A 23,207-nucleotide genomic window follows, 5' to 3' on the forward strand; every position below is an offset into this window, starting at 1 on the left:
TATAAAGAACTTGTCCCAATGATGATAAATACTCCTCTTATTGAGCAGAGAGGACTTGTGACATCGAATCAACATTAATGAACAGTAAGATGAAATGTATCAGTCCCTGTCTAAACGCTGCAATGTTCAACTTAGCAGTAACTTTCACTATCATTTCTAGACATATGTGCTTAGCTGGAGCTTGAATTACTGTCATCACTGCATTAGAAAACCTTAGCTTTTAAATGCATTGCTACTCAAGTAGTCAGAGGTAATAGTGTGGCTGAAAGATTCAAGGAGATCTGCATTTACAGCCCAACTGTTCTTGCTCCAGACTCTCCTAAGACATTGTCCAAGTCTTCATTTCCCATTTGTTACGCAAAAGGCTGAAAGGGAAAACTGTACTACACCCACTGTCAATAGCAAAAAAATGGGCTCTTGAGCATGGTGCTGTCAAACTCTCTGTTTATGATAGATCTATAGTCTTCTAGATCACTGAATGAATTGAGCTATGCTCCAAAAGAGTTTCAAACAAATTTGCAGGTAATTAATGATTTTTTTCAATATTCTCATAGGCAGATTTAGTCCCAACTAAGATTTGTGATTCATTCTGGGTGTTAATTGTATGCCAGTGATTTAATTTTGAGAACAGGGTTGTATGTAATTTGACATTACTTGTATCTTCATCCAGATGTTCTGTATGTAGGCACATTAAGAACAAAGAAACTGTTCAGCAAAGGTAGCTTTTTGCTCTATGTGCCTTTTAATTTGGATGTTTTCAAAATGATTTCATATGAAAATCAATCCTAAGTATCAAACTAATTCGCTTGCTTTAGAATTTTTATGAACTTCTGTATGATTTTGAGTTATTTCAACAACTCATTTCTATGTTTGTTAACAAATGTCTTTAGTATTTTATGGAAGAAATATACTACTTTTCCTTGTGCATTATCTTACACATTGTTTCATATGCAAAGTCTGTGTATTTGTCTTTAGAATTGAAAGGCAAATTCATAAAAATGCTGCCATCTCATTGCATTAGGCAGAGCAAACAAAAGAACAACAAAAACAGGAGAGTAAGGTTCAAAGGCTTATGAAGAAAACATCTAAAGAGGTACACAAATTACGAGAACAGAGTCAAAAAGAGCCCCTGGAGATGCAGTCATTCTGGTAGGTTTTAAGGGGTATAATGAACAATTGTATTTTATCTCAACTTCTGAGCTTAATTTCTTTTTCCCTTCTCATTATCTTTCCATCAAGATTCAACATAGCAGGCATTATTTTGTTCTGTTGGTTAAGGAGTACAGTACTGTGATTCAATATGGAAATACCCTTGATTGTTTTTCATAATTACCCTCCTGTATTTCAGAACTATTATAGATCTTTACACAGCCTCAAAGTAAAAAGATTAGTAGATCATTCAGAGTTGATATGTAAGGCTTCTTTTTCCTTAAAATTTAGTGCTCTGTTGGCTGGTGCTTGTAATGAGGAGCATTAGTTGGAACTGATGCAGCGCCTGTTAATGTAAGACCCAACCAGTTCCACCACTATCCTCTTCCTCCATCTGGCAGAATTGGACCTCACAGAACAGTCCATGTTCTTCACTTCCCAAATCTTCCTGCACTACATTGATGACGGCATTGCTGCTGCGTCATGCGCCCATGCTAAGCTTGCCAATTTCATCAACTTTGCCTGCAACTTCTAAACTGCCCTTAAATTCATTTGGTCCATTTCTGACATCTCCCTTCCCTTTCTCAATCTCTCTGTTTCCATTTCTAGAGTCAAACTGTCTAATCGACAACTTTTATAAACATACTGACTCCCAGGGCTATTTTAACTTTACCTCTTCCCACCCTGTCTCCTGTATAAATACTATTCCCTTTTCTCAGTTCCTTCTTCTCTGCCCCATCTAATCCCAGGATGAGGCTTCCTTTCCAGGACATCAGAGCTATCCTCCTCCTTCAAAGAACAATGCTTCCCTTCCTCCACCATTGATGTTGAGCTTACCTGTATCTCTTCCATTTCTGTACATCCAAGTTCACCACACCTTCCCACCGCTTTAACAGGGATAGATTTCCTCTTGTCCTTACTTACCTTCCCATGAGCCTCTGCATCCAACACTTCATTCTCCACAGCTTCCAGCATCTTCAACAGGATCCTATCTCCAAACACATCTTTACCTCCCCTCATCTCTCTGCTTTCCACAGGGTTCACTCCCTAGTGATTCCCTTGTCCATTCGTCCCTCCTTGGTAATCTCCTCCTGGCACACACCCCTGCAAGTGACATATATGCTACACTTACCCATTTACCTCCTCCCCTACCTCCATTCAGAACCCTAACCAGTCCCTCCAGGTGAGGCAATAGTTCACCTGCAAATCTTTTGGCATCATCTATTGTATCCGGTACTCCCCATATGGCCTCTCCTCATTGGTGAGACCTAACGTAAATTGTGGGACTGCTTTGTGGAGCACCCCCACTACTTCTGTCAAAAGTGGAATTTCCCGGTGGCCAAACGTTTTAATTCCTAACCCCATTCCTGTTCCAATATGTCGATCCATGGCTTCCCCGTTAGCCACAGTGAGGCTACTCTCAGGGTGGAGGAGCAACACCTCGTATTTCACCTGGGTAGCTTCCAACCTGGTGCCCCCTTTCTCCTAAGGTCTGCTCTCCTCTCCTACCAGATTCCTTCTTCTCCAGCCCTTCACCTATCACCTTCTAGCTGGTCCTTCTTCCCCTCCCTCACCTTTTTATTCTGATGTCTTCCCCCCCCTCTTCCCAGTCCTGAAGAAGAATCTAAGTCTGAAACGTCATCTGTTTGTTCATTTCTATGGATGCTGCCTGACCTGCTGAGTTCCTCCAGCATTTTGTGTGTTGACCTGTTCATTAAATTCAAATTTGTAATACAGCTGCAAAGCATCTCTAACAATTCATTTACTTGTTTCTTTATAAGCTAGGTTTTTGATTGTGAATTGTGTATATTCTTGCAGGGAGAAGATGGCATTTTTTACACGAGGGAGGGGAGGTTTTCCTCCATTACCTGCTGATGATGTGTGATCATTAAAAATGTTTTTGAATTCTTTGCAGTAATCGGCCTTGCTGCTGAATTCTTAACATGATTTAATTATTTTGTGCATTGTGGAGGTACAAATATATTTTGTAAATTTTAGAAATCTACAAGGTACTTGCATTGTTTGAATGTATACAAAATCTACACTTTGATTATATGTTTAACTTCTACAGAGAAAATGTAGCATACATTAATGTTAAAACCAGTTTGTACAGTTTATATTTCAGTCTTTTTTTAATGAAATGAAGATAAAACATCACTGAGAACAAATTAGTTGATAATGCATTTATTCTAAAGGAAATATTGCTTTCGGGTTATTGTACAGTAATTAGTTTTATAAAAGTTAAATTGACATAGATAGGTTGAAGCACCAATTAGAAACTGTGACTAAATAACATTCAGTATTGTGTGTGATGTCACTATTTTGAGGTACCTAAACAGAAGCTTTATATTCTTCTATTAAAATAGTCTGTTATATTGGGAAAAAAGCCCCCTTTTTCTCCTCTATATATTTATAAGACCCTGGAAAACTTTACTTTGGAATTAATCTAATGTAGTTTTTAAAAATGTACTGTATTTGTGTTCAAGTTAAACAATCTTTATTTGATAAATTTAGTTTTAACACTGGCTATATTTTAGGACCAGGAAAATGAGAATTTAATTTTCACGAGTGCTGTTTCTATTATAAAATATGTTCATACTGCTTTCTTGCTGCTGAAACTGGGAACAATTGCAAGACTCAACAAAAAAAAATTATATATTTTGAGCCAGTGCCAATTTGAACTGCAATATATGACATCAGGTACCTCTCCAGAGATTGAATAATGCTATTTGCCAATAGTTACAGATGACTTAACAATACGGATTTATCAAATATCAGCATGCATCCCTTTCCTTTTGATGTAGATCTTGATTTTATACAGAATATGCTTTATACACATCTGCTGTAAGTTGTGACTTTATTCTGTTTAGAAAATTAATCCATTCACCATAACAATGATGCACTAAGATTCTTTGTTTCTATTTTTCATACCAATGATTTTAATTATCTTTATTATATATAGCATAATAAAGTGTGATTATTAAGGAGTCACTACATTATACTATAAGATTAGCTGAACATCAGGTCCAAAAATCATACATATTCAAGGATTTGCAGTCTGCTGACAAACTGTGTCCTAATATCATCCATGGTTTAAGAATAAATGTGATTGCAGTCTCTCCTTCATAATATCAAAAGACTTTTAAATTTTTGGACAATATTCAGCTTTTGGCTTTTGTCAAGCAGGTCCATAGGTCTGACTGTTAAGGCCATCAATAGGTGGAAGGTAATGCACCCTCAAGAGGGCTGTTCAGCCTAATTGCCCACTTTTTTAGTTACATTCCCTCCAGAAAGTCCCTGGAAAGATGCACTTGTGGCTTCTGTTACCTGTACGCCCACACTTCGAACTAATTTTAATTTAAATGTAATTCAAATTACATCAGTTTTTTTTTAGTTAGATTATCTCTAAAAGGGGATAGTGAATTAGAAATTCCATCACATACTGCATGGTTTATGTGCTACAAAATATATGGAGGCTTAGAAACAATCAATTAAATCAGCACTTTCTGTAGGTGCGTTCAGTGGGAATTTTTCACTATCCTCTGTACATATGATATGTTTAAAAGTCCACTCAATGCATTAGTAGTGTTGCTATTCTGTAAGCAATGTATTTTTGGTGTCTGAAGAAATTTATTTGGCCCGCAACTGCAAGAGCAGTCCAAAGTAGGAGGAAGAAGACCTTCTTGAGCAAAGATTATACAGTCTTTACCTGAGCCAGTGCACGTAAAATCTTCTGACCTTGACATAATATTTCCAATATTTGAAAAATATGTAGTGCTAATTTCTTCCTCTATTCCGTAGTCAGCAAAAGGTTGCACAAATCAACTCACTTTTGTCAAATAACAGTTCTTTTTGAGAGCCGCTGCCTTAAGACTCCTGCCGTTGGAGGAGTCTGAGTTTCTTCTGTAACTTTGGAAATTGTGCCGGGTTCCTGCAGAAAAATTTACAAGAGGCCCTTCATTCATAATCTTGCACATGATGCCTCATATGTTGTGCCCATAGGGTAACAGGTCCTCTGTTTTCAAATTGAAAAGCTGTGGCTGACAATTAGAAATTAGTACTAATCCATTTTTGTTGCTGACTTGTTTTCTCTTACTGGTGTTTAGAAAGAGCCACAGGTTTGTGCATATATAATGATTAAACCCCTTATTGGAATTAGCACTAGGAATCATTGCAATCAGTCTATCATACTATACTATTCCATGTGGTTACTAAAAAAATGAATTAATAGATTTTCTTTTAATCATGATATACGTATTTAATCAAAAAACAGTCACATATAGAAAATACAAATTTTAGTCTACAAATCCGTCACTTGTTAAAATGAATGTAGTCAATTCAGTAAAGTTGACAAAATTATATTTGCCGTGATTTTTATCCATGACTTGACACATCAGAATTTGCTGTTATAAGGAGGTACATGCTGACATAATGTAGCAGCTATCCCAGGTTCATTGCAGGAAGACTGCTTCCAGTTATCTTTCTATTACTAATATTCCAAGTTAGTTTTGTGACCGTTAAATTTTAATTCTTTTTCTCAGTAAACAATAATTACAACTAGGAGAGCTCAATTTTTTAAGTAAGTATTAAATTGGAAGAGTTTGTTTGGTACTGTGTTTCTTGACCACCAAACAACTCAAAAGGAGTCCAATCCTTGGAATTGTGAATGTTTTGTGAACTGGTTGGTTTAGTGTTTAAGCTATACAGTATGTCATGACTCAGTTTGCAAAAATACTGCTGCTTTAAGTGAGCCAATTTCTTTGAAATGCAAAATGCCTTTTTATTTTATATGTAACTATTTTCTATTCAGTAAATAGAGAAATATATATGTTATACCTGAGATTGTACTCTCCTGTATTAGTTCTTTGTATTCCCCCCTTCACTTTCTAAATTTCATTCACCTTTCATTGGAGTTCCAGATACAGTATACCTACCAAAGATCCAGTCTGAGTGTCTTCTTTGAACTGGCCATTTAACTACATTAATCAATACCACTGGGTTACAAATTTTTTATTGCCCTATTAATTGGAACATCTCTTTTGCCGTGATTATTTCTTGCTCTTGGGAGTTGAGGCAAGATAGAAAATCATTGAAAATAAATCTTTCTTGCTCAAAGTTTGCTCGGGAGGTATTTTGGTGGATTACTGCTGCCGACTTGCTTCATAGCATTTTATTGGAAAGAGCTTAACAAGAAGAAAAATGTTTTTAATAAATTCATTTTCATATTCGTGTTAAAAACCCACCAGTTTGTTTAGATTTTGAATAGCGGAACCATTTCGTAGTTATAACTCACTGAAGCAAAAAAATAAAAAGAGTATGAATACAAAGTTGTCTTTGAGCATGTGTAATATCAGATTATGGGCCACATCAGTTTTGTAATAGTTACAGGAGGCAGTATCTAAGCAAAACTGAAGCTAGACTGTTTTGTAATTTATTTCATACAAATGAATATTGCTTCACTATATATATATTTATTTATTAGCTAATACTTAACCAAGTGGTTAAGGCATTCGTCCAGTGATCTGAAGGTCGCTAGTTTGAGCCTTGGCTGAGGCAGCGTGTTGTGTCCTTGAGCAAGGCACTTAACCACACATTGCTCTGCGACGACACCGGTGCCAAGCTGTATGGGTCCTCATGCCCTTCCCTTGGACAACATCGGTGGCGTGGAGAGGGGAGACTTGCAGCATGGGCAACTGCCGGCCTTCCAAACAACCTTGCCCAGGCCTGCGCCCTGGAAACCTTCCAAGGCACAAATCCATGGTTTCACGAGACTAACGGATGCCTAAAAAAATACTTAACAGAAAGGCTACATACAAGTTCAGAAACAGAGTTGCGGAGGTGCAAAGTAGGAATGAGAAGGAAATATATAAAATAATCTGACTGATATACAGAATTGTAATACCTGCTCATAGTAAATCTGTTCTTTGTTACAGCCAATAATCACTGCATAAAACTTAATTCTTGGATTTGCTAAATGGATAATCCTCTCCTTACTATTTATGTGCATGTGTCAGCACATAAACACAACTGAAAACGTAAAATATTTGCCACTTTAAAAAAAAAATTGAGCTCTCCTGAAATTTGAATGTCAAAGGCTGCTGTTTAATTTTATTACTTTCTGATATGCACAGAATAGCAATATTCAATTGCATTCATGATATTGTATGTAGTTTTCAGTTATTAAGTTTATTTATTGTCCAAAATGTGAATTTGTTTAGAGCTTAACCTCTGTGAGTAGAGAAGGGCAGAAGGGGGCTAGAATTATGCAACTGTTTTTTTTCACAACCTCAAATTTAACAGAAATAGCACCAATATTTGAAAAGAATTCTCTGCCTTAGAGATTTTATTGATGATCAGCTTTGTAGTTTCTGGGACGTGTACAGTAAAAATGTGCAGATATATACATTCCATCTTCATGAAAAAAAATTGAGATAGCATCACATCAGTACCTTTTATAGTTTTACTCGGATTTCTGACTCAAGCTACAATCGTTCCATTTTCTTGATGAAATAGGATTACCAGAGAAGAACATAGGCATTGAAATTTCAGTTAATGTTGAGTCAAATTTTGTCTACAGTGGGCAAGTACTTTGACCAATCTGCCAACAACAATCTGATTTGCTTAAGTGTAGTATCACCTGATGATGTAGGAATATTAATGCTCAAGCTCTTGTAGTTACTCTGTATGATTTTCTTTAGTGAGATTGTTAAATATTTGAATTGTCTTAATATCTTTTCAAAGCAGCACTTTAAAAAAGATGCACACACTCATGTATACAATCCCCCAACCTATTTCTCCAAAATATTCCAGAGCACTTCATTCCCAAGTATTTATTTTTGGGAAAATGTCATGAAAATTATGTAGACCTTTCAATCCAATTGATCCAATGCAAGGCACGTTTTTTCTTTAATCTTTTTTCATCTGCCTCTCAGTTTAATCTTCGATTTCTTTGTTCCTAGTTTGTTGATGGAGCTTCCCTTAAATGCATTTACAGTTTTCCTTGGTCTCTCATGGTACCCATGTACCACTTTTTAACCACATCAATCAATCCTATTAATCTAATTCAACTCAATGATATCAGGGACACTAGAAATGCTCCTTAAATATTAAAGAACAAGTTTTGTAACACCATGAAAATCAGGATAATAAATTGATGTGATATTTAATGCATTTAAGCTCCCAAATTATTCAACTGCGACAACTAACAAAAATAATGAGCCATGGTTCTGAATTCAGCCTGTCACAGCAACTTTACACACATTTAATCTGTATCAATTGTTTAAAATTCTTGACCACAACTTCAATCTGTCCAGTTTCAATGGATTTTAAAAGGCAATAACGGGACAACTCCTTGATTATATCCTTAAGCTACTATTCTGTAATCAATTTTCATCAAGTATTAATGTTTCAATTGCAGAATAAACACTTGGACATAATCAAAATTCTATTGCTTATGCTTATTACTTTTATATTTCCTTCAAATTTCATCCCCTCCATCATATTATTGATATTACATTCCTACAGTATGAAGAAGAATGTGTTTAGTTGCCCCTTAACTAAATTGAGGGTTCTATTATGAACTACAAATGTTTGTCTTGATCTGATTTTTATTAATTTTCCATACATCTTAGTTGCATGTGACAATACACAAGTGGAGGACAGGCATGCTACCAGGAAATTACCTTCTTGCCAGATTGATTTTGATGTATTGTTTTATGTGGAATCAACTAATCCAAAGGAATAACATCATTGATGATTTTACGAGTATATAGGGCTAACATTTGTTAGCTAAGCAATGCTCATTTCATGTTTTTCTATTGATAACATTTTACAGAACTTTTTGATACAATTGTCAAGTTTAAAAAATGTGAGATCTAGAAGTATTGCTGTTATGATAGTTGTACCACTTGTGCAAAAACTTCCCTAAATATGACAAGGGAATGCCACTAATGGTGAAATTTATTGCAGCTGCACCTTTGTAGAACTTGCATTAGAGAATTTTTGTTGTAAGTAGTTGACTACTTTCCCAAGTTATAGTGTTATTTCAGAACATAACAGTGAGGAACTGTTTGTCTGTGCTATTGGATCATGTACAGCTACGTTTCCTTCCTCAGAAGAACTGGAAGACCATTGAAAATAAGTTGAGGCAAGATAAGAGCTCAGTGTTTTATTGTCAAGAGACAAAATAGTTATGTCCATCATCACCAAGAGTGGCTCCCATAATACTTACACTTGCTCTTCTTAATAGTGAAGATTAGTGCATTGAAATCATGAACTGAATGTATTTTGGCAGCTGTTACCCCATCAGGGAAAAAAAGATTTCTCCACCTGTTTGTGCTTGCTGTTTGGGATATTCCATACCTAGACTTGTTTAATCTAAAGCATTTGGTCATGATTTTCAGTATTCATACTGCACAAATATCATGAACTGCTTGGTTTGTGTGACAATCGTATCTTTTGAATCAATGTTTCCTCTTATAACTCCAAAGAATATGCTGACCATGTTCTATTTCCTTTTTCCTTTTGATAGCAATTCACAATTTGTTGCAGTTGAAGATTTTTTTAAAAACAAAGAGAAATGAATTTTAAGTTGGCATCCTGTTTTTCTGATTAGTGATTCAATATCCTTTAAATTAATCATTATTTATGATCAGATGAAAATTCAGGTTTCTCTCATCTAGCTTATAGAAGTTTGCACTAAATGGCCTGAAAGGTGTCTCTGTGCCACACAACCAGCAAAAAATGACCAGCATTTTAATCATGACCAAAACTTTAGGTCTGTAAATAAGTGTAGCTTACCTTCCATTAATATGATACTACATTTAAATGATGTCTGTTGTTTTCAATTTTGTTCTTTATCAATCCATTGATTTAAAATAAATATGTATTTTAGGAAAAAAGACTGATTGGACAATCTGATTTTTGAAACCCCAAAAAAAAAATTGGTATTGAATTCAATTAAAGATTTTAATTGTCTTAATTATTTACAATTGGTCACTCATGGTATTGCACACAAGGAGTCAAGAGTGTAACCGTTGGGTGAAATGGATTGAACCCAACATCTGCTCCGTCAAGGTCAGCTCTTGTTGTACCAGTGGCTTTAAATGTCATCACTGAATTTTATTTTCAGCGCTGTTTATAAGAAATTGCTATCTGCGTAGCTTCAGTAAATTCAATCAGAAACTGAAGTGGGTGAGTGTATGGAATCTGGTCTTTGAAATGTTGAGCGCAAAACTACTGGACAAGTATAAAAATCCATCTGGTTCATTAATGCTCGAGTCCAACTTATGTGATGCCATCCCATAGCAACTACTTAACTAATCCTCTAAAACTACCAGGCAAGTCATTCAACTATTCAAAGCCCTCTATAAACCACAATAAGAAAACTGAATAGGCATTGATCAAGGTGTTATTCAGACACTATTCTCAATAGGCATAAAGCCTCACAAACATCTGTCCATAAATTATGCAACAACTAGTCATTGTTATTCAAAAAGAATCACATCTTTTCATCTGAAATCCTAAATATATGCTGTGCAGTTACTGGCTTTCTTGATTAAAGCCTGGCCCACCAGAGGAGTTGGCAAATGACATATTGACCCTCGGGGTCTTCAGTACTAAGTCTCAACCCATGAAATCTTATAGTATCAGGTAAAGCACTTCCAATTAAACATTTTTTTTTGCAATAACTACCTTGTCATCCCTCAGCTGATATTTCTCTTTATAGGAGTAGCACTTTAAAGACATTTAAAGAGTAAAAGTGATTCTATTCAGCTTGTGGAATTTAACCTTGTTCAAATGGAAAAGGCTAAGTGGTTGATCAAACTTGATCCAACCAAAATCCCCAGCATCGCTAAAGCCAGCCATTAGTCAGTTAGATTACATGTGATGCCATGAAAGGGATGCTGGCAGAAGTCATGGGATTAGACATTTTCCAGTTACAGTATTGAGAACTATAAACTCCAATGTTTGCTCCACCAAAGGTATTGTTAGTATGTTTTAATACTGCCATCTGTGTGACAATCAAGGTGATGCCTAGCTATGTCCTTCCTACAAAAAAATGTCAAATCCAATGTTTAGTTACCAACCAGTCTACATTAAATCATCAGCAAAATAATGGAAGATTGTACTGTGGGTTTTGCCAGGACCACATGGCTCCCGACTTTATCAAGTCTTAATAGACCTCAGAGTCGAATTCCAGAGGCAAAGCAGAATTTACAAACCATGGCATTTATTCAATAGACATCATGGGAAAATAAATAGTACGAATCATATTTCACACAAAGATGGTTGAGGTTTTTGAAGGTCAGTCATTCAAGGGTCATGACACCAAGTTCCTTAAGGTAATGTCTGAGTCCCAACCATTCTCAGCTGCTTTATTAATGGCTTTTTTTCCCCCTGTTATAAGATCAGAATCAGAGATGTGTAACAGTGCTTGCAGTTGAAATTTGAACAGTCACGAATGGTCAAAATGGAATTCTCCATACATGTTTACAAGAAGTTCTAGATGCACTCAGAAAGGCACGGATAACTAGCAATTAACATCTGTCCCAGTGTCAGACAATGTCCAACTTCAGTAAGAGATAATCCAGCCACCTATGCTCGACATTCTATTGCATTGCTATTACTTGTCTTTAACCATCAATGTACTGGGAGGTTGCCACAAGACAAAGGAGAATAATTAGGCCATACAGCCCACTGAGTCATTTCCTCTATTCCATCATGGCTGATCTATTATACCTCTCAACCCCATTCTTTTGCCTTTGCTTTAATTATTTATTATTGACTTCAGGAGGAGGAAACCAGGGGCCCATGAGCCAGTTCTCATCAGGAGATCAGAGGTGGTGAGGGTAAGCAACTTTAATTCCTTGGTGTTAACATTTCAGAGAATATGTCCTGGGTCTAGCACACAAGTGCAATTATGAAGAAAGAATGGCAGCACCCCTACTTCCTTAGAAGTTTGTGAAGATTTGGCATGACATCTAAAACTTTGACAAACTTCTACAGATATGAGTGTATTGACTGGTTGCATCATGGCTGATACAGAAACACCAACACTCTTAAACAGAAGATCTTACGGAAAGTAGATACAGCCCAGACTTATCACAGGTAAAGCCCTCCCCACATCTATATGACGTGCTGTTGCAGAAAAGCAGCTTCTGTCATCAAGGATCCCCACCACCCAGGCCATGCTCTCCTCTCACTGTTGTCATTAGAGAGGTGGTATAGAAGCCTCAAGACCCACACTACCAAGTTTCGAAACAGTTATTACCCCCTCAAACTTCAGGCATTTGAACAATGGGGATAACACAATAGCATAGTGGTTAGCATGCTTTTTCAGATCCAGCGACCTGGGTTCAATTCCTGCCACTGTCAGTAAAGATTTTGTACATTCTCCCCATGACTGTGTGTGTTACCTCCCACAGTCCAAAGATGTACCGTTTGATAGGTAATTGGTCATTGTAAACTGTCCCATGAAAAGGCTAGGGTTAATCTTGAGAGAGGGGGGTTGGTTGCTGGGCAGCCCGGCTTAAAGAACCGCAAGGGCCTATTGCACACTGCATCTCAATATATAAATAAAATTAAACTTTACTCAGCTTCATCTGCCCTATCACTGTACTGTTCGTACGACTTATAAACTCACTTTCATCTCATGTTCTAGATTTATATTGTTTATTATTGTTTTTTTTTTCCTTTGTAGTTGCCCAGTTTGTGTTTTGCACATTGATTGGTCATAGTCATAGTCATACTTTATTGATCCCGAGGGAAATTGGTTTTCGTTACAGTTGCACCAACCAAGAATAGAGTATAAATATAGCAATATAAAACCATAAATAATTAAATAGTAATATGTAAATTATGCCAGGAAATAAGTCCAGGACCAGCCTATTGGCCCAGGGTGTCTGACCCTCCAAGGGAGGAGTTGTAAAGTTTGATGGCCACAGGCAGAAATGACTTCCTATGACGCTCAGTGTTGCATCTTGGTGGAATGAGTCTCTGGCTAAATGTACTCCTGTGCCTATTATGTAGTAGATGGGAGACATTGTCCGAGATGGCATGCAACTTGGACAGTATCCTCTTTTCAGACACCACAGTCAGAGAGTCCAGTTCCATCCCCACAACATCACTGGTCTTATGAATGAGTCTGTTGATTCTGTTGGTGTCTGCTACCCTCAGCCTGCTGCCCCAGCTCACAACAGCAAACATGATAGCACTAGCCACCACAGACTCATAGAACATCCTCAGCATCATCGGACAGATGTTAAAGGACCTCAGTCTCCTCAGGAAATAGAGACGGCTCTGACCCTTCTTGTAGACAGCCTCAGTGTTCTTTGACCAGTCCAGTTTATTGTCAATTCGTATCCCCAGGTATTTGTAATCCTCCACCATGTCCACACTGACCCCTGGATGGAAACAGGGGTCACCAGTGACATATTGGGTGTGGTCTTTCATTAGATCTAGTATGTTTCTTGGATTTGCTGAGCATGCCCACAAGAAAATGAATCTCAGGGTTGCAAACAGTGACATATACTGCATGTACTTTGATAACAAGTTCACTTTGGACTTTTTCAATCAGCAGAAAGCCATCATCTAGCCAACTGGGAGATCCTGCTTCCTCTGGCTTCAGAGCATAGGTATTCGGCAAAGCGGTCTCCCAATCTGCGTCGGGTCTCACCAATATATAGAAGGCCACACTGGGAGTTCTGTAATTTCCGCCATCTCCAACGGGATCCCACCATCAGGCATATCTTTTCCTTCCCCCCCACTTTCTGCTTTCCCCAGGGATTGCTCCCTACACGACTCCCTTGTCCATTTGTCGCCCCCCCATCCCTTCCCACCGATCTCCCTCCCAGCACTTATCCTTGTAAGCGGTACAAGTGTTACACCTGCCCTTACACTTCCTCCCTTACCACCATTCAGGGCCCCAGATAGCCCTTCCAGTGAGGCGACACGTCACCTGTGAGTCTGCTGGTGTGATATACTGTGTCCGGTGCTCCCGGTGTGACCTATATATTGGTGAGACCCGATGCAGATTGGGAGACCACTTCGCTGAACACATACGCTCTCTCCACCAGAGGAAACAGGATCTCCCAGTGGCCACACATTTTAATTCCACATCCCATTCCCATTCCGATATGTCAATCCATGGCCTCCTCTACTGTCGAGGTGAAGTCACATTCAGGTTGGAGGAACAACACCTTATATCCCGTCTGGGTAGCCTCCAACCTGATGGCATGAATATTGATTTCTCTAACTTCCATTAATGCCCCTCCTCCCATTCGTACCCTGTCCCTAATATATTATTTATTTCTCTCTCTCTCTCTCTCTCTCTCTCTCACACACACACACACACACACACACACACACACACACACACACACACACACACACACACACACACACACACAATACTCCTTGCCTGTTCTCCATCTTCCTCTGGTGCTCCCCTTCCCTTTTCTTTCTTCCTAGGCCTTCCACCCCATGATACTCCCCCTCCTCCAGCCTTGTATCCCTTTTGCCAATCAACTTCCCAGCTCTTGGCTTCATCCCTCCCCCTCCTGTCTTCTATCATTTCGCGTCTCCCCCTCCCCCTCTCAAATCTCTTACTATCTCTTTTTTCCGTTAGTCCTGCGAAGGGTCTCGACCCGAAACGTCAACTGTACTTCTTCCTATAGATGCTGCCTGGCCTGCTGTGTTCCACCAGCATTTTGTGTGTGTTCTAAACTCGACCTCTCTCTCTTTTCCATTCCATTTTATAGACTTCAGCCACCTGCAGGTTCCACTACGCTTGGAAATATATAGTTAATCTTTCATCCTGACTTAATTCAAATCTAATTTCCTTCCCCATCATACTTTGATTGCAAGGGCTCAAAAGTAAGGCATACTTCCTTCTCAAGGGTATATAAAGTTAGCCAATGCACTTCAATCTTGCTATGATTATATCCTGTAATAAATAAAAATGAACAACCGGTGGGGGGGGGGGGGGTGATAAACAGAAAATCCAAGCTGTTTTAAAGATTTAAAGATTGTTGAATTAACAGATCAGGTTTGATCACAGACAAGGGCACAACAGAGGACAGCAAATCAATAAGTAGAGGAGTGAAGGGTGCATTAGTGGTGACTCCACCATCAGATAAAATAGACAATCTGAATACACAACTGAATGCCCTAATTTTACTGTAGGTTGTCTCTTCAACGCAAGGGGGAAAAAAATTAAGTAAATCTGTGATTGCAAAAATTGCATGAAAGGGAAAAATTCATATTCCTAGCAAGTAGAAACAATTTTGGGGCACAAGTGGAGTGAGTGGGCTTCGCTGGAACCAAATGGGGCCAAAGGAAAGAGAATTGGTCATTGTGAAATAAAAAATGTCAAACATGTTGATTAACTTGCATAAAAGGATATGGAATCTTAAGATACAAAAGTAAACAGAATTCTGTACCCCCCATAAGGCAGTCATAAGTCAAAACCTCATTTTGCCTAATCTTACTTTTAAGATGTCAATGCCACAAAGAGAGTACAGGAGATATTTAATCGAGTTTCATCTCAACCCCTAATTGTCAAAAGGCAGAAAAGACTGTGGTTCCCAAACCAAAAGCTGTGGATGAACCAGAAGGTACATCGTCTGCTGAAGGCTAGATCTGTGGCATTCAAGTCTGGCAATCCAGGCCTGCACCAGAAAACCAGGTATGGTTTGCAGAGGGCTATTTCAAGGACGAAGAGACAAATTTGAACGAGGTTCAAGGTGATATCGGATGCACAACTCTGGCAGGGACATTAGTTCCTACAAAGTGAAACCCAATAGCATGAATGGCAGCGATGCTTCACTACCAGATGAACTCAACACCTCCTATGCCCACTTTGAAAGGGAGAACACAACTACAGCTGTGAAGATCCCTGCTGCACCTGATAACCCTGTGATCTCTGTCTCAGAGGCCGATATTAGGCTGCCTTTAAAGAGAGTGAACCCTCGCAAGGTGGAAGGTCCCAATGGAGTACCTGGTAAGGCTCTGAAAATCTGTGCCAACTAACTGGTGGGATTATTCAAGGACATTTTCAACCTCTCACTGCTACGGGCAGAAGTTCCCACTTGCTTCAAAAAGGCAACAATTTTACCAGTGCCTAAAAAGAATAACGTGAACTGCCTTAATGACTATCGCCCGGTAACACTCACATCTACAGTGATTAAATGCTTCGAGAGGTTGGTCATGACTAGACTGAACTCCTGCCTCAGCAAGGACCTGGACCCATTGCAATTTGCCTATTGCCACAATAGGTCAACGGCAGACACAATCTTAATGGCTCTCTACACAGCGTTACACCACCTGGACAACACCAACACTCATGTTAGGAGGCTGTTAATCGACTATAGCTCAGCATTTAATACCATCATTTCCACAATTCTGATTGAGAAGTCGCAGAACATGGGCCTCTGTACCTCCCTCTGCAATTGGATCCTCAACTTCCTAACCAGAAGACCACATATCTGTGTGGATTGGTGATAACATAGCCTCCTCGCTGACAATCAACACTGGCACACCTCAGGGGTGTGTGCTTAGCCCACTGCTCTACTTTCTCCATATACACATGACTGTGTGGCTAGGCATATCTCTAAAATACCATCTATAAATTTGCTGACGATACAACCATAGGACAGGAGTAAGATATGCCAACTAGTGGAGTGGTGCCGCAGCAACAACCTGGCACTCAACGTCAATAAGACAAAAGAGCTGATTGTAGACTTCAGGAAGGGTAAGACAAAGGAACACATACCAATCCTCATAGAGGGATCAGAAGTGGAGAAAGTGAGCAGCTTCAAGTTCCTGGGTGTCAAGATCTGAGGATTTAACCTGGTCCCAACATATTGATGCAGATATAAAGAAGGCAAGACAGTGACTATACTTCATTAGGAGTTTGAAAAGATTTGGTATGTCAACAAATACACTCAAAAACTTATTTCAATGTACCATGGAGAGCATTCTGACAGGCTGCATCACTGTCTGGTATGGGGGGGGGGAGGGGGGGAGCTACTGCACAGGACCAAAAGAAGCTGCAGAGGGTTGTAAATCTAGTCAGCTCCATCTTGGGTACTAGCCTACAAAGTAACCAGGACATCTTCAAGGAGCAGTGTCTCAGTAAGGCAGTGTCCATTATTAAGGACCATCAGTACCCAGGGCATGCCCTTTTCTCACTGTTACCATCAGGAGGTACAGAAGCCTGAAGGCACACATTCAGCGATTCAGGGGCAGCTTCTTCCCATCTGCTATCTGATTCCTAAGTGGACATTGAACCCTTGGACACTACCTCACTTCTTTTTAAGTATATAGTATTTCTGGTTTTTTGCACAATTTGTAATCTATTCAATACACGTATCATATGTGAAGACTTATACTGAATAAGATTTATTAATTTATTATTTTTTCTTCTATTTTATGTATTGCATTGAACTGCTGCTGCTAAGTTAACAAATTTCACATCACATGTACTGATAATAAACAGGATTCGGATTCTGATACCAAATGAAGAACAAAGCAGATAAATTAAAGGCATCCATTAGTCTTGCAAGACCATGGATCTGCGCCTGGAAACTCTTCACTCTCCAGGGCGCAGGCCTGGGCAAGGTTGTATGGAAGACCAGCAGTTGCCCATGCTGCAAGTCTCTCCTCTCCACAACACCAATGTTGTCCAAGGGATGGGCATTAGGACCCATACAGCTTGGCACCAGTGTCGTCGCAGAGCAATGTGTGAATAAGTGCCTTGCTCAACACGTTCCTTCAGCTAGGGCTCAAACTCACGACCTTCAGGTCGCTAGTCCAATGCCTTAACCACTTGGCCACGTGCCCAGTGGATAGCACCCCTGATTAAATTATAGAATTTGGCAGAGAGGGATTTCTGACACAGCCTCATTTCCTCCCATCGGGGCAGAGAATGACTGATAGGAGACCGCAGAAGCATTATAAGTCTCACCACCTTTAAGAAAGCAGGCAAGTCATCCTGCAATCTGCCATGGGAAAAGTATCTCATTTACTTTCAGAGGGTGCAGCCTGCCAGATGCTTAGATGCTTGCTTTTCCCTGAATCAGTGTGGATTCCATCTATTAGAATGTGAGAATTACCACATGACAGCTCAGAAAGAAATGCAGAAAGCAGAATTAACAAATATGGCCTTTTTTGAAAAGGAAAAGCCATTGCCTCCGTTGTTCATGAAGGTATTTTCAGGAATCCACCTCAAATGTTGCTGCCTTCAGAAATTTACTTTCATTCTATGTCCATTACTCGATTATTCTAACCGATGTTTCTACCAGAGGCCCATCCTATTGCAGAATTAGCTCAAGCAAGGCTGTGACATCATTTCTTATAAGAAACATCGACAAATTGGTTCATTGTTGTTTCATGTACTGATGAACAATACAGTGAAAAACCTATCTTACATTCATACAGATCAAGTTATGAGAATACTGCCTTGAGGTGGTGCAAAGTAACAAAATAACAGAACATAGAATAAAGTGCTACAGAGAAAGTATAGTGCTGGTAGACAATTGAGAAGAGGGTTATAATATTTAACCTTCATATCCATTAAAATTCCCACTTGAATAAGAAAAATCTGCAGGAAAACACATCCATAATTCCTTCCACTCTGTCCTTGGTCATCAGGCATTAGTATGCATACAACATTTATATTCACACTCAGAGGTAAATTTCCAAGCCATTACTAACATTTTCACTGAAGTTTAGAATAGAATGCACCTCACACAAATCTGCAAAACAAATCTAGCTCTGTTATACAACACTATCCCTCAACAAATGTATACATATATATTGATGGAACCTCTCCAGCGATTTGAAGTAGTCCATGTCCCTTTTATATATATTATCTTTTCCCATCAATACAAACTAAATCTTTGTTCATTTCAAGGATAATTGAACCAATGCAAGTATTTACTCATTAACAGTTGGTTCCAGTGGCCAATCTGTGTCAGAATCACCAGAATCCGAATCAGGTTTAGTATCGCTTGCTTATATTGTGAAATTAGTTGTTTTTGTCACAGCAATATACATTTAATAAAACTAAAGTACAGTGAGAAATATATATACATATCATACACACATACACAGTACTGTGCAAAAGTCTTAGGCAAATATGTACAGCAGAGAGCTAGTTCATAAATCTGGCGTGATCAAAGGATGTTGGGAACACTAAGGGTGGAATGCTGTAGGAGGGGCGGCAAGGGTGCAGATATACCCAGCTGAGACACCAAGCAAGGTCATTAAATTCCCAGCAAATGGTTTATTGATAATTTCAGAATGCCTCTCTGGTGCATCCTACTCCCACCCTCTCCCTGCCCCTTTTCCCCACCATGATTCCCCTCACTTCCAAACCTCAGTCCGCAATAGAGACACATATCAGAATCAGATTTATCATCATTCACACTGGGTCTTTCAGCTTATTGTGCACCTTCTCCCTTGTAAAAGTAACTGCACTCAGTTCTCTTCCTTCACACACTATAACATCTGGCACAGTGCTAGTCTTCCACAGTGAAGACTGATGCATCGCGGGAGAACAAGAAAGACCAGAAGCAGTGGCCGTGTGCCCAGAGGCACAGAGCTCGGAAAAAGCAACACAGACTTCCAACACCATAAATCAGTGAGTTGTTTTGTTATGTCTCCCCTCCCCTCTCGCTGTGAGACAGGGGCACCTCTTTTTCCCTTATTAAGGAAAGAGAGCCTTATGTATGTTAAATTCTGGATGAACGAGCAGTCTTTGGGGTACTGCAAGTCTGTGTCCTTATTGATGCTTCGCTGCACAATTGAGTGATTGGTGGAGTGTGCCGATGTTTTTTTGTTGGAGGGGGGTTCGTTGCCTTGGGTGGTCATTGCCTTGCTGCTGCTTGTGTGTGGGAGGGGGGTACTTTGGGGTTCTAACATTTAGCTGTCACATTCATTATTTGGGGCACTCTGTTTTCGTGGATGTTTGGGAAGAAAAAGAATTTCAGGATGTATATTGCATACATTTCTCTGACATTAAATGTACCTATTAAAACACTCATTTAGTTCATCGGCCATCTCCTTGGACGCTGTTATTATTTCTCCGTTATTCACTCTCATTTCTATTAAAAAACATACTAAGAAAAGCTTTTACCGTCCACTTTTGATACTGTTTGCAAGCTTGCTTTCATATTTCATCTTTTCACTTTAAGGACTCTTTTAGTTGCTCTCTGTAGGTTTTTAAAAAGCTTCACAGTCCTCGATCTTCCCACTAATTTTTGCTTTGTTGTATTCCCTCTCTTGCTTTTACATTAGCTTTGACTTCCCTTGTCAGCCACAGTTGTACTACTTTGCCATGAGTATTTCTTTGTTTTTGGAATACATCCGTCCTGCACCTTCCTCATTTTTCCTAGGAACTCACGCCATTGCTGCTCAGCAATTTCCTTTACTCCACTGAAATACTGCTACCTCAGACTTTACTTTCTCCCTATCAAATTTCAAATTGAACTCAGTCATATTGTGATCACTGGCTGCAAATGGCCCTTTTACCTTAAGCTCCCTAATCACCACTGGTTCATTACATAACACCCAATCTAGTATAGCCGATCCCCTCGTAGGCTCAACGACAAACTGCCCTAAAAAACCAGCTTGTAGTCATTCAACAAACTCTCTGTAGAGATCAATCACCTGATTTTCCCCAAATCGACCTGCATGTTAAAATCTCCCATGACTATCAAAACATTTCCCTTTTGACTTGCCTTTTCTATTTCTTGTTATAATCTGTTGTCCACATGAAAATAAATCCAAAATCTTCTGAAAGCCTCCGCGATTTATGAAATCACCCATTTTGAACTTCTCTTTCTCTCTTTGAGGGGACTTCTATGAGATCCTCTCTCACTACTCAACCTCTGATTTCTCAACCTACTATTCTCTGCACTTCAATCACGTTCTTACCCAGATTTGTTACCACAGTCTTTCCCTCAGCAGTTCGCTTTGCAAACATCTTGTCTTTGTGTCTTCTAGTGTTATTTTCAGGCTGACCTGCTCAGTTCCTCCAGCAGCTTTTTAAAAAACTCTCCGGACCAATTCCCACACTGGGACGCAGTTCTGGTCATTTTAACAGACTCCTCGATCTGCATGATTGGTTTCAGACGCAAATGCAGAGTGCTGGACATTGGTTTCCTTGACAATTTTAATCTGTTCTGGGAACGCGCCACGTTTTTCAAACCCGATTGTCTTCACCCAGTCTGGGCTCAGGGATGCTGTCTGTAAACAATTTCCTTTGAACTCGGGCAAACCTGTGTGAATGACTACTGTATTTACAATCAATGGCATGTATGATCCTTCCCCAACTACTTCCTCCTCACCGTCCAACAATTCTGTAAATGTTGTCCAACCTATTCAGACCATTGTCATTGGAAGGGCCCCCAGATTGAACGACCTTATTAAAAACACATTAACAGAAATAACCCTCTAAACTTAAAATCTGCTTCCCCGTCGCACCACTCCAATGCACTGTTTAAGATAGCTCGTGCAAATATGAAAACCCCTTCAAATAAGATCTTTACTTTAAATGATTTTATTACCTCTACAGACCCTGATTTTATGTTCCTAACATAGGCCTGGTAAAAGTCAAATGAATACAGCCAGTTATGTGAACTGTATCCCCAACTATGACGGTTTCTGTGTACAGTACCAAGGTCTGGTGGACGATGTGGCAGACTTACCACTGTATTCAAAAAGCGTTTTAGGTACATTCTACTGTCTGGCCGCAATTTTTAAAAAAATTTTGAGGTGCATATGTTTAAAATTTGTGGCAGGATCCTACATTATCATTTATCGCCCTCCTGAATTCAAATACTGTTTTCTCTCGGAATTTTCATCCTTATTGTATTGAACTGACAGGATTCTTACTCTGGCGATCTCATATTCATTAATGATCTCTCAAATACGAACTCTGTTACAGCTGAATTCATGACCTTACTAGACAGACTAGATAACGCCGCTAAACGCTCTGCAAGAAGGGACAATTTCCCCAAGATAATCACAGAGAATAACGGCAAATCAAAAATATTGTTCTCAACTATAAACTGACTGCTGAACCCTGCCCTAACCTACAATGTCCTCAAACATCTGGCAAAGTAACTTTCATTGGCAAGAGTACAGCAACACATACTGGTAACCTCTACAGCAAGCTTGTTTAAAAAGTCGGAAACCGTGTCAAATTATTTCCACGTCAAACATTTCCGATTCAGAACTCTTTAAGATTGCAACAAGGACTCACTCCACCCAAATCGTCGTTGACTCCTCCTAAGGAGCCGACGCAAATAGGCAGAACCAGACTCTCCATCTGAGCGGCAGAGACGACGAGAGAAGTATTGTGCGCTAAAGTTGGTCATTTTCGAGTTTCTCCTTTCGAGCTGTCGGGAGACTCCCGGGACCGTCCAGTTAGGATAAGAACCGTGACAGCCCCTAGTCTCTCTCTCGGCTCGACGAAATCCGGAGTAGTTTACTTTACCTACTGTCTCGAGAGGAACGTCAGAACGCCCTTGGACCCTTCGTTGACTCCTATGCTGTGGGAAATTTCTTCAATGTTGCGCTGGCCAGACGTCTTAAAGTGCTTTTTCCTATTTTCACCACAGCTCTGGATGGGACCATTGGTCCCGGGCGGGGCAAATTTGCATGTAGAATCTGTTCAACTTTATCTTATTCGCTCCCCTGAGGTTCCACTCACTGTCGGTGATCCTCGGCTGGTCGAGTTGTCTGGTTCCTTCAGGACATTTTGAACCCGAAATGATAACAGACTTTCGTAGTCTTCATTGTGATCGCCCTGGGCCGCCAGGAGCCAACTATAGTGCTCTCATGCCCTCCCCCGTGCCCCCAGACCTCGGTGCCCTACATCGGGGGAAGAGGGTGTCTTGTCATGAATCTTCTGGATTAGCGGAATCCTCAAGTACACCTGACCTAGGTACTCTGTCAGCTGACTTGTTTTATTTATTAATTGCTCCCTGAAGTTTTATTTCGTGCTGTGTACTGTATTAGTAATTGGGTTTCTCGCGCTACCTCGTATATTT

At 39.5% G+C, this 23,207-nt stretch overlaps 1 protein-coding gene across 1 annotated transcript in view; it reads left to right on the forward strand.

Moving 5' to 3' along the window:
- Window positions 1-10,074, forward strand: part of LOC134349201 (protein KIBRA-like) — a 102,653-nt gene extending 92,579 nt beyond the window's left edge. The window contains exons 22-23 of the mRNA XM_063053179.1: window positions 1,022-1,149; window positions 2,968-10,074. Coding sequence (XP_062909249.1) covers window positions 1,022-1,149; window positions 2,968-3,034 — 195 coding nt within the window. The 3' untranslated portion in view covers window positions 3,035-10,074. The remainder of the gene's footprint in view (window positions 1-1,021; window positions 1,150-2,967) is intronic.
- Window positions 10,075-23,207: the final 13,133 nt, after the last annotated feature.

Source organism: Mobula hypostoma, chromosome 7, assembly GCF_963921235.1.
Source record: "Mobula hypostoma chromosome 7, sMobHyp1.1, whole genome shotgun sequence".
NCBI lineage: Eukaryota > Metazoa > Chordata > Chondrichthyes > Myliobatiformes > Myliobatidae > Mobula > Mobula hypostoma.